This window comes from Pipistrellus kuhlii, unplaced genomic scaffold (assembly GCF_014108245.1).
Source record: "Pipistrellus kuhlii isolate mPipKuh1 unplaced genomic scaffold, mPipKuh1.p scaffold_m20_p_2, whole genome shotgun sequence".
Taxonomy (NCBI): domain Eukaryota; kingdom Metazoa; phylum Chordata; class Mammalia; order Chiroptera; family Vespertilionidae; genus Pipistrellus; species Pipistrellus kuhlii.
Window position 1 is genome coordinate 16180511 of NW_023425515.1, and position 17624 is coordinate 16198134.

A 17624-nucleotide genomic window follows, 5' to 3' on the forward strand; every position below is an offset into this window, starting at 1 on the left:
ATTTGAAGTGCTCTTCTTAAGAATTCCAGAACTTGAAGCAAGCACTGTCAGGTCACCAGAAACTCCCTTAAGGTACACAGATAACAGGTCTTCTCAACAGGCTACTTCACATATTGGGAATGGAGTAGTAAAGTCCCTTCTTCAACTCAGCTAAGACTAGCAGTAATGGTACATCCGAAATCAGTACTTGAGGTTCTTCCAGGAAGAACATACTGTAAACTAAACCTGCTACGCAGTAAGTGCCTCTTATTAGAACAGCATTTTAACCTCATGGTTCATTTATGATAAGACCAAATATTAAAAATTTTAAAGGCTACTAACTTTCATAAGATGAATTTAATACAATTCTAATTTGAATTTGCTTCTTTAAATTCAAAAATTGTTTCTTGCGTGTCTGCCAGGCAATAAAGAATGAATAAGACATAGCCTCATATTTTCAATGAGTTCCTGATCTTAAAGACTTCAAAGAGAAAGCAAGTAACCAACAATTATAAGAAAGTGCTATATGACATAATAGAAATATGCTCAGGCACTAAGAAGAGAAAAAGGGAGCATTTAATTCAGCTGGAGGCATCAGTAAGCAGTAAGTCTGCCAGAGGGACATTGCTTAAACAGTATGGTAGGATGAGTAACAGTTAGGCAGGTGGAATAATGGGGAAAGGTGTTGCAGAGAATAGCATATGTCAGAGTAGGGAGTTGTGAAAAATCCAGGATCACTGGGGAATCCTAAAGACAGTCTGTGAAGGCAGAATCCTAAGTCTCGTGGAAGAAGACAATGGAAGAGAAGGAAGAAGCCAGGCTTTGAAGGGCATAGAAGACACATCTGTGTACTAGAGGGAGATTTTGGGTGGGACTTTAAGGCAAGAAAGACAACTTGCTTGTATTCTCAGAGAGAGAAATATTGCACCAGTGTGGAGATGAGCAAAAGGGGAAGTAAAAATAAAGAGAAGACAATAGAGTCAAAGGGTTATTTAGGAAGTAGAATTGAACAGAATTGGCTGAATTGAGAATGACTCCCAATTTCTGGCTAAAGCCACTGATAGACAGGGCTACCACTAAAAAAAAAAAATAAAAAAAAATACAGAGCCAGAGTAGGTTTGGCAGAGTGAGATAGTAAGTTAAGTTTAGGGGATAAGCTGCCTGATGTTAGAAGTGTTATTTTTTTTTTTCAGTGTTGTGGCTCCCTGCACCTACTATGCCTTTCTTAGAGTAGACACCATTAAATATCTAAATAAATATTTTAATAAATAATGGCATATACTAATTTTGCCATTTATAGGATGGATATGCAGATGAATGTTTACTAAGAATTTTTCTATATAGTTCTGAAACGTGGGGGGCAAGTAACCAAAAAAGTGGGCTAAGAGCAACAACTTGAGAAATAATGACTATTAAAGAAATGATGAAATGAAATAGAAGACCACATAGGCCAAAAATGGTGAGAAATAATGACAGCAATGGAGGAGAGAATATTATACTAGAAACCAAAAGAAGCAAGTATTAGGGAGAAAATAGTCAACAGTATCATAGACCAAGGAGGGGTCTGCTAACATAAGCTAGACACTGCATATTTGGATATCCAGCAAGTCTGGGACCTAGATATTATTTTACTGAAATTTAATAAAATATCAAGAAACTACTATGTATAGTAACCCATGTTTCCAGACTTTATAGACACTCTTGTACACCATGGTTTAGAAATTTTGAGATCACTCTTTGCAAGATCACACTTTAAAGAGGCAATGTCTAGAGACAGGATGGGGTACAGAATAAATGGAGCATGAGAAAGTATGTACATAGAACCCATATATTTGTTTTATGTTTTGTTGGGTTGGAAGGAGAGAACCACGGTAGCAGAAAAGAGATGACTAGCCCTAGCTGATTTGGCTCAGTGGATAGAGCGTCGGCCTGCGGACTGAAGGGTCCAAGGTTCAATTCCAGCCAAGGGCAAAATGACTGGATTGCAGGTTGGGGCCAATCAATGTTTCTCTCTCATCACTGATGTTTCTATTTCTTTCTTCCTCTCCCTTCCTCTGAAATCAATAAAGAAATATATTAAAAAATAATAATAAAAAGAGATGACTATTCCAAGGATAAGTGTGTGCTTTTGTAGTCACATTACATCGGACGATGCTCCATGTGTCTCCTTAGCTTCCCACCCAGGTGTTGCTACACTTACTCATTCTTCACAAAGGCGTGTTTGTTGATGGTCTCCACAACATCTCTGAAGGGGATTTTTGAAGTGAGAGTATAACCATGGTGAACGACTGGCTCTCCATCTGGGCCATCCCAACAGTCAACTGCCAAAAACAGAACTTCACATCAACAACCAAAAGTTTCTGACATTTACTAATATTACTGGAAACATCAGACAAATGTTATTTTATTTTTTGAGATTATACATATACCATGTTATGATCATGAGGATGTCAAACAGAGAAATAGGTGTTTATTAGAATAAGGAATTAAAGATAATTTGTGAGTGCTTATACGTGAACAAAAGCGTCATATTCACAGTCAGCTTAGCATGTACTATAAACTCTCATTAGAAATTGATCTGATTCACCCTGGTCAGTGTGGCTCACTGTTTGAGCAGTGTTTCATTCTCCAAAAGTTCTCTGATTGATTCCTGGTCAGGGCACATGACAGGGTTGTAGGCTTGATCCCCAGTAGGGGGTAGGCAGGAGGCAGCTGATTGATACTTCTCTCTCATATCAATGTTTTCCTCTGTAACTCTCCCTTTCTCTCTTTCTAAAATCAATAAAAACATTTTTTTAAAAGAAAATGAAATTGATCTGAATCCAATCAAGTGTTCCAAGGACAGTGATATTTCTTAACAGGTTGTTTCTTTAATTTCATTTCTTCAGTTTACTAAGGTCTTTCAAAAAGTCACAGTGACTACCTCAATAACAAGGATTTTCATTACTGTTTATTTAAAACCATTACATTTCCTTTAGATTTATTTCTATTTTATTAATTCTACAGTAGTTACAAAATAGCATCAACTTCTTAAGTTCAAATCCCCAGGTGCTGCCAAGATTTATGTGAATTTGGGCAAATGATTGAATCATTTAATGTCTTACTTTTCTCATCTATAAAAGGAAAATAGCAATAGTACTTGGTCATAAGCCTTATTGGTGATTAAGTACATGCAGAGTTACTTAGAATATGGCACATAGTAACTGATATGGTTATTGATAAACTGATATTGTTATATGTATATACAATCTCATTAGCTCCAAACTGGAGAGACACTGGCTTCCTCATCATCCTCCCTGACTTAGAGTTTGCCTTCTCTTGTTTTATCAGACTCATTTCTCAAAACACTGCTCCTTTTGCTCAAAAGCCTACCAGGTACATAACACAGCATCCAACACATATTATATACCCAGCAGATATATGCTAAATATCCTACAGCAGCCCCTGCCTGCTTAACCCCAAGGCCCCTAAATCTGGTGCTAGAGACTGGATAGCCATTCACTCAGCCTGCTTTCTCTTTCACCCAGGCTGGACCAACTAACCAGTCTTCCTTGCAAAGGGATGTGGTCATCAAAACGTAGGCAGAAATGGTGGGTACCACACCTAGGTCTGGTCTACAAAACCTTGCCCTACACCAAGCATGTCAAACTTTTGGCCCTTGTGGCACGTGGCCCACAACAAATATTTTTGTGACCAATATAATGGTATATAAGAAACATTTTAATAAAAATTTTGTAACTTAATTTTTACAATATCCTGTTATACATAATTATTATTGTAATAACGAACTACATTTGCTAATGACTGATTATTATAATCGTGTTGCATTCATTTCCCTTACTCGCCTGATGTACAGGCACATCATTTTGCTCCATGAATACTTTAGCAGCCAATTGCCACATCATTTGTCTTGTACTGAATTATTTGGTGTGTGCAACAGGAAATATTTTGCTTTCAGAAAAGAAGAAAAAATAGCTTTATTCGCGTTACACTTATTAATTTGTGCAGTTATTTAGTGTCTGGTAAGTTAATGTTCAAAAAATATTAATTTTTATTAAAATGTTCTATTATTTTATATTAATAATTTTTCATTTATTTTCAGCCCTTTGTATTCAGCATGTCTCTATCAAAATAAAACTAGGTATCTATGAAAATTGAAGTTTTTGTTTTTTTGCGGCCCACGTAAATTTAAACCTTGTTTACTTGGCCTGTGTTAGCCTTTGAGTTTGACATGCTTGCCCTACACAATCATTCCTGCTCTCTCTTCTGTGACTTAGAAGCCATTGTTGAAGGTGGCACAGCCACAGGATAGAAAAAGCCTGGCCACTAAGATTCACCCATTAGGAGCAACCGTTTTGAATTTCATATAAGCAAGAAATGAACTTCAGTTGTTTTAGGGAAACAGACTTTAGCTTTGACAGTTAAAGGTTCTAGTATTTTCTTAATTAGTATCCTATCAATAGCTCCTATCTGACAAGTCAACCTTATTTCTCCTACAGCCAAACTCACGGACTTGTTCTTCCAGGTAGGCAAGTTTCCTCACATACAATCCTGCCTCATGCCTTCCCTTCTTTCATTGATGGTCACTGAATTGCCTCCTTTCACTTTCACTCTGTTTATCTAAATCCCAATCCAGGCTAAGCAGGATTCTCTGTAGAACCTTGACAGTTCTCATGACATTGTCCTCCCTGATGGGAGGGGGTCACAAGCTCAGATGCCAACAAGAGCCTAGCAGGTAACACAAATGAGACTAGTAGGTCAACAGCAAAAGTATGTCTAATGAGACAACGACTTCTCACTCTGGTTACCAAATCTGAGAAAAATCCAAAACCTAGGTGCTATTGCTGTAAAATTTTCCATAGTGTAGTTATTGACAATTAATCTATTTTTAAAAATACAATGTGGACCAAACATAATTCTGCAGGCTGGATCTGGCTTAATGGCATGCCAATTGACACTGCCTTTTAATTAAGGCCACACAGTTCAGGACCAAAGCTATTCTCTAGTTTAGTAACACGTTTCCTATCAATATATGTTGTGTGTGTGTGTTTTATATTATCTCAAAATAATATCTCCATTTCCTTCTAAAACATGTTCACCATAACCATAATGTAATTTGATGGTTTATGTCATATGTCAGCTTGGCCGCATTTTGGTCAAACACCAGTCTAAATGTTGCTATAAAGATATTTTTGTATGTAATTAACATATACATCAATAAGTTTTTGGTAAAGCAGATAATTCTTCATAATGAGAGAGGTGGGTCTCAGCCAATCAACTGGAGACCTTAAAAGCAAACTCTGATATTTCCTAAAGAAACAATAAACACACACACACACACACACACACACACACAGAGAGAGAGAGAGAGAGAGAGAGAGAGAGAGAGAGAGAGAGAGAGAGAGATCTCCTATTTGTTCTGTTACCTAATACAGTTACCTATATTAATCAATTAAGCATTAGTTGTTAAAATATTTTTAGGAGAAAATATTGAGAAAATAAAAGAAAAAAAGAACATTTCAAGTTAATAGCATAAAAATACTGGAAACAAAGTTTAAAAATAAATATGCTATTGAGAAGACCAAAAGTTTTAGAACACACTATGCAGGTGATAATATATCAAAAAGATTTTCTCAGAAAAGAAGTTCCATCCATCCTTTGACATACACTTGGCATTCTTTCATTGCTCTTTGGATATAGGTGTTGAAAGAATAAACAGGTGTTTCAAAAATACAGAATTTTAACAATTTATACTCTGATTTATAGTCTCATTTTGGATGAGAAAAGGCATAACAGGGTTCCTCACAAATGAACTAATCTTTTCAAAAAAAAAACGCAATATAGACAAGGCAATGCCATCCCTGACCTGACTATCATGGACACATACAAATGGCTCTTAGAACTACACTGATCATAAAAGGTGCTCTTTGCTGAGAGTTTCACACAGGCAGAATATCCATTGCCAATGATGGTTTGCCTAATGTTCAGATTTTAGGTCTGATTTCTTGACTGTCTGTTATCTATAGTAATCTATAACAATAAAAGTGTAATATTTTAATTAAGCCAGATGTTCTTGTGGATTCTTCCAGATGAAGCCGAGACTATGAGGGAAGCCTTTGTGCCAGGTGCCAGAGGGAAGCTGGTGCTGGCAGCCGGGGGAAGGAAGGCCTACTCTTGCACAAATTTTGTGCATCAGGTCTCTAGTATGAGGATAACAACACTCCCAATGGTGCTGGCATCCTAACAGGTGGTATCGGTAACCATGTTCAAATGGCAGTAATTCAGATTTGCTGTAAAAGCTCATGCTGTCATGAGAATGCTGGCAAGGTCAAATTCTTCTAACCAATCCCTCAAGCCACAAAACAGCCAGGGCCCATTTTTCATCCAGATAATAAAATAGAGGCCCCTGAAAGCACTCTGACAGGATTGGTCAATTCTAAAGGCCGAGCAGCAGCTAACACGACATCTCTTCATAATGTCACTTAAAAACGTTCCACCTGATAGAGCTCCCAGTGATAACAGGAAAGGTTGTAAACCGATTATACCAGCGATGCAACATCACTTCTGTAATGAGAGTGAAAATCTCCTGGGCAGAACATGCATATTTATTAAGCAATTCAGGCTGAAAATCAGGGGAATAAAAGGCCTTGTAAAAAAATGTTATCAATTTGATTTTCTGACAAGCCCACTTTACCAAGAAAGTCTGACTGATTACTCTTCCCTAAGACACTATATACATCCTGACCAAGGACATTACTGCAGCTGAACACTAGGATGGAGTGTGCCATCTCCCTCCATTCCCACCCCTGCCCCGTATCTCTATGCTTGTCAGACATGTATAACTTGTTGAGCACTGAGGGAACAAAGGGTAGAGTAATGGCTAGGAGCAGAATGCCACCTCAAGACCTTTTGTTGCTTGAAAGCTTTTTCTTTATGTTAATATTTTATGATCATCTTCATTATTTAGTTGCTTAAGTTACTCACTTGTCAATCACTGTTGTCTGGGGGTGTTCTCTGAATCCACAGCAAAAATGCCATGTCTTAAAGCATTATATCCAGAGTGCTAAATCTGTAGTGAGCTTAATGGTTCTCTACACAGATAGTTATAATGACTATCCACTTTTTAAATATGCTAATTTACTTTTGTAACTTTACTACTATTTTATATATAACATTACATCTTATACTTTTACAGCAGAAAAATCTCCAAGCCAGAAACTATCTGACAAAGGAAGACCCATCCAGTTAACAGGTTTGCCTTACTGCCTTACTGCTTCATTCATTTCCCTAGGCTACTCCAACACCCAAAGAACAACCTCTTGTCCATGTTGACTCACAGTGTATCCCCATCAAAAAGCAATTTCCATTTGATCCATGAGATCTTCATTTTATTAAAACAAACTCCCTTTTATTATCAGGCCCTTTTTGGGATTCTCCCTCAACCTCCTTATCTCAGTTAATAACTAGATTACCTAGAAGGACACTACTTCCTTTCTCCACAGATTCTTTTTCGTATAAATCAAAAAACCAGGATGCATTCTTTAGGACTTTATTGCTACATTTAAACAATTATTCTTCTACTAGAGGCCTGGTGCACGAAATTCATGCAAGGGGCTCAGCCCTTGAAGCCCTGGCTTCATCTGGATGGTCATTCTGCTGTTCTGTCTAATTAGCATATTACGCTTTTATTATTATAGATATCTGGCTTACAGTTCTTAATCTCTAACTTTTCATCTTTTAATATTTTAACTTTTAATCTCCTAGTCAGCATCATTTGTGAGTTAAAACATCCATGTGGGCAATCTACTCAATCTCTTAGCTTTGACCTCCTCAACTCCAACAATCTCTGGCTTCACTCCATTCATGCTAGCCCCTGGCCTCACTTTTAACTGCATCCAAAATCCTACCTGGTGATCATAACTCTCTGTTCTTGTTTTTTGTGTGATTACAACTTTTTCCTTATTTCTCTTTGAGTCTTCTAGTCTCATAACCTCATTTTGTAGCCCTTTATTCACTTCACTTCCTTTCTTAGACCCATGGGCTTAATGTCAATTACTTAAAAGAGCTCTTACCAACACCTTGAAGACATTTCATCAGACCTAAAAATCCAGAAGCTTGGATCAATTCTATAATCTGTCCACACTGCTCCTGTATCTAATCTGCTGGGGAGAGGGTGGAAGGAGTACAAGCATGCTGATTTTTTTAAAGACTATTTTTGAAATTAGTTGGGGCTTTCCCAACTGATCTTGCCAACTCCTTACCCATTACCTGATGACGTCTGCAAGTTTCTGATCTTTCTAAGCCCCCAAGCCAACCTCCACCCATTTTATACTTAGTAGATGATTCTCTCTCCTAGTTCCTTAAAGAAAGAGAAATTCAGACATGAACCCCTTTTTTTAAAAAAATCCCTGTCCTTTTTATTTCCTCTAAAAACAAACCTCTATCCACAGTTTATTCTCTTTCATATCGCAAAATCTTCCCAGCCCTGTATCATCGAGTCCTTCTCTAATGCAGAAAAATGCTAAGGCACTAACCTAGTTTAGCTGCTCCCTTGACATCTTTGACCATTCCTTTCTGATATTTTCATCCCTTAGGTCCAAGTGTTAGTTGTCCCCACTGGATCCCCTTGCTCTTCCTACTTCTAAGTGTTGGTTTAAGTCCTCAGGCCTCGTTCTCCTGCCCACTCTTCTTAGTGATCCTGTACACTTTTATAATTTTTAACTACCACAGATACAGCTCAGAATTATGGAATCTTTAACTTGCCTGGATGCTCCTACTGAGTTCAGATATTGTTATCCAACTGACTGATGAAAATGTCCACAAAAATGTGACAAAGCCACTGTGAATTCAACAATTGGAAAACTGAACCAGTTAATGCTCTTCCCCTTAGATTCCCCATAGTATGTGGTGGTGCTATCCATTCATTCTAGTTCTCCCTTTCATTCTTTACATTCTTTACTTCTCTCACCAGGTCCTGTTAAGTTTATTTTTTTAAATATCCATATAATAGTCTTTCTCACTTAGTTCATGGTTTTATAACCCTTCCTTTGAATCTTTGCAACAGCCTTCCCATCATTCTATTTGCTCTAACTTCATACCCCTCTTCCAAACACACATCCGAAAAAAAGTTTCCTCCTACACTGTTGACCAAGAAATCTTTCTAAACTTCAAGCCTAATTATATCACTATAAGTATTAAAACTCTCTCTTGGACCCTAGATACCAAAAGCTGAAGTTGAAATTCCTCTCTACAGCACTCATAACCCTTTATGACTAACCCAAGTCTATCTTCTCAGCCTACATGATTTGTCATACTTTTCTACCATGTATATGATTCAACTGCTGGAATTCTCATACTGTACTATTGCTTTTAACTTCCACCCTTCTACTAGACTACGGTCCTTGGAGATAGAAACCATGTCTTACATCTGTGTACTCACCCCCAGGAACCCACTATAAATCGAAAAAATTTTGGCTGATTGATAGACCATGAAGTATTCCGAAAACAAATAGCCATCTTGAACTATTTTCCCCACTATTGAATTAAAAATACCTAACTAGAAAAATTTTCATTGTTAGTACAATTTTTCAGCAACCAAAGGTGTTATTTCCCAACTGCAAGCACTGATCTCTCTCCCTCCTGATAGAGAAGATTATGAGTTAAGAAAGATTTTACAGTATAATGGAAGGAAAATTGTTGTCATTAATGTGCATACATTTTTAAGGTCTCCATTATTTATAGTAGACTTGACGGACAGCTAAGGACGTGTTCACCGACACAAACCAGAGCTCAGGCAAAGAACATACCTTCCACGCAGCGACAGCCCTCTTGTAGCACCCGAGCGTACATGTCCACCTTGGACTGAGAAAGGAGCTGGTCCCCAGTCAGGTACGTGTTGTGAGAAGATGCGATGTAGTAGTTACACAGGGGCTGATCCATGTCCTGGTACACTTCATGGTGCAATGGGTTAAATATGTCACAAGCAGGACTTCGCATGAAGCTGGTGAAGCCTTTGGAAGAGAGAGTGGAGTACTATAGCTTTCAAGCATATGTACTAGTACTTGATTGACTGTAATAGGAACAAGAGAGATCAAAGTATGTTCATAGTAATTATCTTCATGATTACCCTCAGGATTGCCTTGCCAGGGAACACTGAAGCAATGAGAAGATTTGTTGGGTCAAGTAATGCCAAACGCTTGAATATGACTTTTGGGAGTAGCAGTTTAAATATAACCTACAGAAAAACAGACTTTTTAAGAATTTTGATTGAGTGTGTTTCCTACAAAGCCATTCATTAACTATGAGCTAAAGCTAGGATTATGCTATGTGACCTAATTGGTGACTGGCGAGATGTTAAAGCATTATTTATACTAAGCAGTAGAATGCTGTACTAACAATTTGATAGATTATTAAATAAATTTGAAAAATAAGCATGGCCAAATTTAGGGTGTGATTATTTAACTATGAATTGGATTACAAAGATGTTGCTAATTGCCAGCACATTTAATAACTCTGAAATAATGCTTAAAGGTTGTGTAGAAAACCCTATCAGTTTTTCTACAGTTTTTCAAAACACAACGTCTAAGTAGAAGAGGCATTCATTAATATACAAATAAATGCGTGAATGACTCACAAGTACTTAAGTGGAATGGTTATTAGGGAAAATTGTTTCAAGGATTCAAGAATCATGTAGTAAAACTCTATCTGTAAATATCCTCTGAGACTCTGGATAATTTCTTCATGCCTTTCCTTATGGACAAAACTTAGAAGTCATGTTTAATCCATCTTCTAAGGCCACACCAAGGAAAAGATTCACTTCTTAGCAAATGTCCAAATCAGTTTATTTTTTTTCTGGCTGTCTTTAAATGGTTTTTGATTATTCCTCTTCATTTTAATTACTCTCAGGAAGTAAGTACATGGCACCAAAACCCCCTTGTCCACACAGCCTGGGAGCAAGGGGACTAGGTCAATGATAAAAATGGTGAGATGAATCATGGCTCTGCATGCTCTTCAAGGCAGCAAATGGCCCAGTGGTCTTTTACTAAGATATCTATTCTGTCTGCAAAATTCTCTTCTCCTTCTCCTTCTCCTTCTCCTTCTCCTTCTCCTTCTCCTTCTCCTTCTCCTTCTCCTTCTCCTTCTCCTTCTCCTTCTCCTTCTCCTTCTCCTTCTCCTTCTCCTTCTCCTTCTCCTTCTCCTTCTCCTTCTCCTTCTCCTTCTCCTTCTCCTTCTCCTTCTCCTTCTCCTTCTCCTTCTCCTTCTCCTTCTCCTTCTCCTTCTCCTTCTCCTTCTCCTTCTCCTTCTTTTCTTCTTCCTTTTCTTATTTTTTGAAAAGTTTCATAATCAAAACTTTACAATGTTTTTAACAAATGTTTAAATAAACACTTCAAACATCAGAAAAATACAGAATGCAATTGAGTTTAACTTAGTTATTATATTGAACCCTAGTTCATTTATTTTGTTATTGAAATTCTTTTTTTATATAAAAAAATAATAAAAAATAAAGATTCTCTTCTTTAGTAGAAGCTTGCAATTGATTTTCTTACATACTTTACATACACACAATTTAGACATGCATGTAGCTAGTAGCTACATTCATATCATATTATTTATATATAAGATCCTTGGATCTAGATTCTGAGTATCTGTCTGTCAACAAATTACTTAACTTCATTGAGCTTCACTTTTCTCGATGATAAAATGAGATGATTGTATTAAAGAGATTTGTGGTTCCAACAAACCTCTCCACTGCTACCAACTGGGTAAAACTGGCTCATTGTCAACATTTTTAAGAAACATGTTTACTTTCAAGTCCCTAGTTTTCTAGATTACTTATTTTAGGGCCTAATGTCCCTTCATAAAATTATCAGGTTGAGGCTATTCCCCAAAATTAGCTATTTGAAAAAAGGCCAAATATTTCCTAGTATCTTCATACATAGTGGCTTGAAATTGACTTGCGAGGAATAAATTGTCATTGCAAAAGTAAGAGAAATGGCAATATGATGGCATCTGCTTTGTAGGAAAATAGGTATTGGAATCATCAGTAATTCCAGAGATCTCTCTGATTTCTTTTCCTAAAATTTTTGCAAGAATTTAACTTAGTGAAATAAATTCAAAAATGCAAAATTAGCCGAGACCGGTTTGGCTCAATGGATAGAGCGTCGGCTTGGGGACTGAAGGGTCCCGGGTTCGATTCTGGTCAAGGGCATGTACCTTGGTTGCGGGCATATCCCCAGTAGGGGGTGTGCAAGAGGCAGCTGATCGATGACTCTCTCTCATCGATGTTTCTAACTCTCTATCTCTCTCCCTTCCTTTCTGTACAAAATCAATAAAATATATTAAAAAATAAAAAATAAAAAAAATAAAATAAAAATGCAAAATTAAGAATTTTTGTTATTTTACCTTCTATGCCAAGAACGTTTTTCGCCTTATTTTCTTCTGAAACTTCAAATTTTCTTATGATGTCAAGGCAATAGTCTGTTGTCACGTTATTCATCTAAACAAAACAGAACATTAGTCAAGTACCTGAAATTTCATGATACGTGTTCCTCTATATCAGTGGTCAGCAAACTCATTAGTCAGTAGAGCAAAATATCAACAATACAGCGATTGAAATTTCTTTTGAGAGCCAAATTTTTTAAACTTAAACTTCTTCTAATGCCACTTCTTCAAAATAGACTTGCCCAAGCTGTGGTATTTTGTGGAAGAGCCACACTCAAGGGGCCAAAGAGCCGCATGTGGCTCATGAGCCACAGTTTGCCAACCACAGCTCTACACTAAAAAAGCATAGTGCAAAGTGGGTTAATGAAGGTGTTTGTAGTGTTTGTATTTACTAATGTACATCCACTCTCTGCAGAAGATCATGATCTCAATCTTCCTTGTATCTTTCACATTCAATCAGTGAAAATAATCCTTCCACTACTAGAAAAATGTGCTCTATGAAGCAATAAAATTAATTAAATAGAATTAATAATCAATGTAATAATAAATCCATTGCCAAAAATCCACTCACTGTGAGCTAGTAGCTATGTGCAAATGCAGACACTGAAGTTGGCTAATCATAAATTTATGTTGAAAGAAAATTATTCTTTACCAAAACAGAGTGTTGTAGGTAAATCTACCGTGCATTATCTGTATATATCCTTCCACTGAATCATGAGAGCAGCCTGTCATATTGATTCAGGAACACAAAGGTTAGTAAGAAAAAACAAACAAAAAAATAGGTGAGATGGCTAGGCTTCTGTAACAGAAAGCTCTGGAGCTGGATGGCTTGTCATTGATGGTGTGATCTTGAATGAGTCACTTGCTTTCTCTGTGGCTTCCTTATAAGGTAGCTGTGGTGATTAAGTGAATTAATATTTATAAGAATATTAATGGGAGGCACCAAAAGGCAGGACATGATATATGACATGATATATGCATGAACCTTACATACTTAGTGTCACTGGGAAAAGTAAACTCTTCAGGAATAATTTCTTTAATTAAGTATCAAACAAAGGATGGGATATTTGATCAAAACTCCATTAAGCCCCATAGTTTAACAGTGATCTTTAAAATGAAGAATGATAGAGGAGGCTAATCTTGTGAGCCAGTATTTCATATTTCAGTGATACTTCTCAGAAATGATATTATCACTTAGCAAAATCTAATTTTTCTAAACAGTCTATTTAATAGCATTTAATTTTTTTTCATGGGGGAAAAAGTTCTGGTATGTGCTTTTTTTTTTTCCTATTTGAAGGACACAGAATACTTCTTTCCCCCCGAACTAGCTGCATAATGTATAATTCATCCTTTGCATAAAATGTATAATTCTTACTTTTTCAGAGGCCAACATTACCAGACACCATATGAAATTATCATAAATAAATGAAGCCATGCTATCTGCAAGGAACTCTACTGACCAAGGCAGGTTTTGAGCATCATTAATTTGTCTGCTGCCCACTAAGTAGATTCATCACAAGCAGTCCACAAGATAAATACTTCTCACAAAGTAAAAAGACTGAGTTTATATTGCAATTATTTGGAATGGAGCTAACTGCAGATGAGCAAGAACATGTTACTAGTTCAAAACTCAAAGCAAAATATGCTAGCAAAAAAAAAATCATATTCCCAGACCCTTTGCAAGTTTTCTAGCAAAGCTTTTCCAGTGACCTCTCTGAAATCAATAAAAATATTTTTTAATGAACAACATAAACTGGTGAACAAAAATAGATTCAGAGACAGAGAACTAATGAACAGACCATCAAAACTCAGAGGGAAAGCAGGGGAGATCAACCAAAGGACTTCTATGCATGCGTGTATATATAAGCATAACCAATGGATGCGGACACTAGGGGGGTGAGGTCATGTGCTGGGGGGTGGGAGTGGCCATGAGAGGTCAATAAGGGGGAAAGGAGAGATATGTAATATTATATGCAATACTTTAAACAAAGAATTAAATATCTATGTGTAGATATTTAAAGTATCACATCCTTAATTTAAAAAGTCAAAACAAAGATACTTAGACTAAAAGCAGACACACACACACCCATACCCAAAAGCACATTGGAAAGCTAAAAATGCCAAACATTCCTAGCTTTCCTTGTGGGATGAGTCTTCATATTCCCAATATACTCTTAATAGTTATGTAAATGATGCTATTTTTTATTTTATATACTTTACACATTATCTATTAACTATTTATGTGTTAGATAAAAATTTAGCTCTTTTGACCAGCAAAACTGGCTTTCTCCCTCTGCCTATCTTCCCAATATGATTATATATTAATTTTTATTAAATTACTATTCACTGTGTAAACTGTTCTGTCTATGCAAATGTTGAACACTGAGTGTGTTATATGATTGTTTCTTTTCTTATAGAATACTTTTTAAAATTTAATTGCTGCAATTCATCTGCATTTGGTTAAGACCCTATCACAAATGTTTACTTTATCCTTGGCCCTGCAAAATTTCTCTATGATTTGGCACTCAGCAAACCCTGCCTATCTAGAGATTACTATCTTTTGGTGCTAATCATTTTTTGTTGTACTATTTATTTGATAATTTTCTCCCTTTTATTGCTTATCTTTTTTTGTAATTCCTGTTATTCAGAAAGTGCACCTTCTGGATCAATCTACTGATTTCCTTCTCTTTCCTCTCTATTCTCCATTTCTTTATATGCAATGTTCTCAACTTTATGTTCTAAACCATTTATTGTCCTTTTCTTCCTCTGAATCTTTTATCCATTTTTAAAATGTCCTCCAAGTTTCTTGACTCTATTTGCTTACCTTGGTCTCTTCACTTTAATAGTAGAGAATTTCCTCAAATATGTCATAAGCCCTAGCTATTTAAAACTCATTTTTTAAATTGGCTATTTAAAAACATATTTAGCCCTGGCCAGTTTGGCTCAATGGATAGAGCATTGGCCAGCAGACTGAAGGGCACTTGCCTGGGTTGCGGGCTGAGGCAGCTGATCAGTGATTCTCTCTCATCATTGATGTTTCTGACTCTCTCGCCCTCTGAAATCAATAAACATATTTTAAAAAATAAAATAAAAACATATTTAAACTATGGCAATAAAAAGTGGTTGGATGCTCTATATTCATGAATAGAGCTTCCTGACTCGTGGGCTTCACTGTGGCATTCTCTGGCCAGACTATTTTATTAAGAGACTTTTTATGTAAACATCTTTAGGTTTCGCTTTCATGGATTGGTGTGTTCATTTCCTAGGGCTGCTGTAACAGACTACCACAAATTTGGTGGCTTATTCTCTCTCAGAACAAAGAAGAAAAAGGAGCAACTGGTAGAACAACCTCAAAAACATGATGTACAAGTTTATGTCAGATAAACGAAGTTACAGAAGAGGAGGACCCTCTAGTACAGGATCAGAAAAGCCCTGAAAATGCCCCTGGAATGAACACCCCCATGCATATTTCAGATGAAAGAACTGCATGAAAAGAAATCTGCTTTTGTCTTACACATGCAGTTAGCCTTTGCTCTTAATCACTAACTAGGAGGTTTTTCAAACTATAAGGGTGCTTCAACATTTCTGCCCTCCCTTCCTCTCTTCTTAGTCCTTAGGGAAAAAAAGATAAAAAGAGGGCAGCAGCTTGCTAAAAAACATTGTCAAGGAGGATGGGAGAATTCAATCAAATGATCATCCTGAACCAAAAATCTCAAAAAGATTGAACACAAAACACATGCACCCCCAGTGCCAAGAAACTGAACTCTGGAGAGACAGGTTGGTTATGTTTTGGCAAACACGAGGGAGGGGAGGTGGAGACTGAAATGAATAAACTCAAACAGCTCTCGTACTTTGGATACACAGACTGGTAGATGTCCATGATCCTTATCTGTAGATGCAAGAAAAACCTCAGCCAGGTAGCTTATTGCTTATCTAGCGCTTCTTCAAGGATATAAAAGAGTAAAAATTTCCCTTAATACATGCACATTTTACAGATGAAAGTCCTAATCAAATAGCACTTAGAACTGTCAAAGACATAAACTCAATTTTCAGGAGGCCTCAGTAAAATAAAAATCTGACCCATGGGTGAATGATTTCACATAATCCTTGATGACATATGTGGCCAGCAGTGGATTTTATTTCCAACAGAGTAAATTTAATACTGTGGTGTCTACACCAATCTCATGCCACCAGAAACAAACGAATGACATACTGTCATATGGATCAAATTGGCTCAGATGTGTTTCATTGTGAAAATCCTGTTTTAAAACTCAAAACCCCACAAGATTCTGGATTAATGTCTCTCTTGCCTCAGATTTAGATCACATCCAATTTTTCTCTATTTTAAAGAATGCTGAAATGCACAACTTTATAAGTTTTTCTCTATACACAATTATTTCCTTAGGATAAATTAATAAAAGTAAAATGGAGTGGTCAAAGTATAATAAATTATGTAAAATTTGATAAGTAAACTGACCTGTAAAAAGATTATATGAGTCTATAACTTCACCAAAAATATAAGAAATGGACATCATTTTGTGTAGTATTTTTTCAAACCTTTATTAATTTGATGAGTAAAACTGTTCTCTTGGTCTTATTTCACATTTCTAAATAACTTATGAAGTGTGAACATTTTCCATAGGTTTATTGACTTTTTGTGAAATTTTTATAACTTGCAAATATTTTGTCCATTTTTCTATTGGATTTTTTTCCTCAATAACCTATGATAGACCTATCCATATTACAGAAGTTCACTATTTCTATCTTTTATATATTAGAAATATTTTCCCAGTTTGTACTTAATATTTTATATTGATAATATTTGACCACATATAAATTTAAAGTTTCAGGACATTAATATTTTTCTTTATGGTTTATGCCTCTTGATGTATCTTTCTTTTTTTTTTTTTTCCAGGTTATTCTCATATGCAGCTTCTAGCTAATTTAGAAAATTAAACTGGATACATCTGCAAGGGGCAGATGTCACAGAACACTGGCTTCTATTTTCCCCAAATAAAATTCACTGGTTGAATGCCACTATAACCAAATGGAGGGAAGACACACGGGCCCAAAACAAATGACATCCACTATTGCTATTCAAATGGATTAGGTTGATTCCACTAACTCAACTGAAATGAAAGTCAGTAGCTTTAAACATTTTAATTTTAATTTCTCACATTGCTGTGCTTGTGAATATCTGTCAA

General features: G+C 36.3%; 1 protein-coding gene across 4 annotated transcripts in view; it reads right to left on the bottom strand.

Moving 5' to 3' along the window:
- PLCH1 (phospholipase C eta 1) overlaps nt 1–17624 on the bottom strand; it is a 181843-nt gene that overhangs the window by 44366 nt on the left and 119853 nt on the right. For all 4 annotated transcript variants that reach the window (XM_036444241.1, XM_036444240.1, XM_036444239.1 and 1 more), the window contains exons 7-9: nt 12382–12475; nt 9786–9989; nt 2180–2300 (exon numbers count right to left, since the gene is read on the bottom strand). In XM_036444241.1, coding sequence (XP_036300134.1) covers nt 2180–2300; nt 9786–9989; nt 12382–12475 — 419 coding nt within the window. The remainder of the gene's footprint in view (nt 1–2179; nt 2301–9785; nt 9990–12381; nt 12476–17624) is intronic.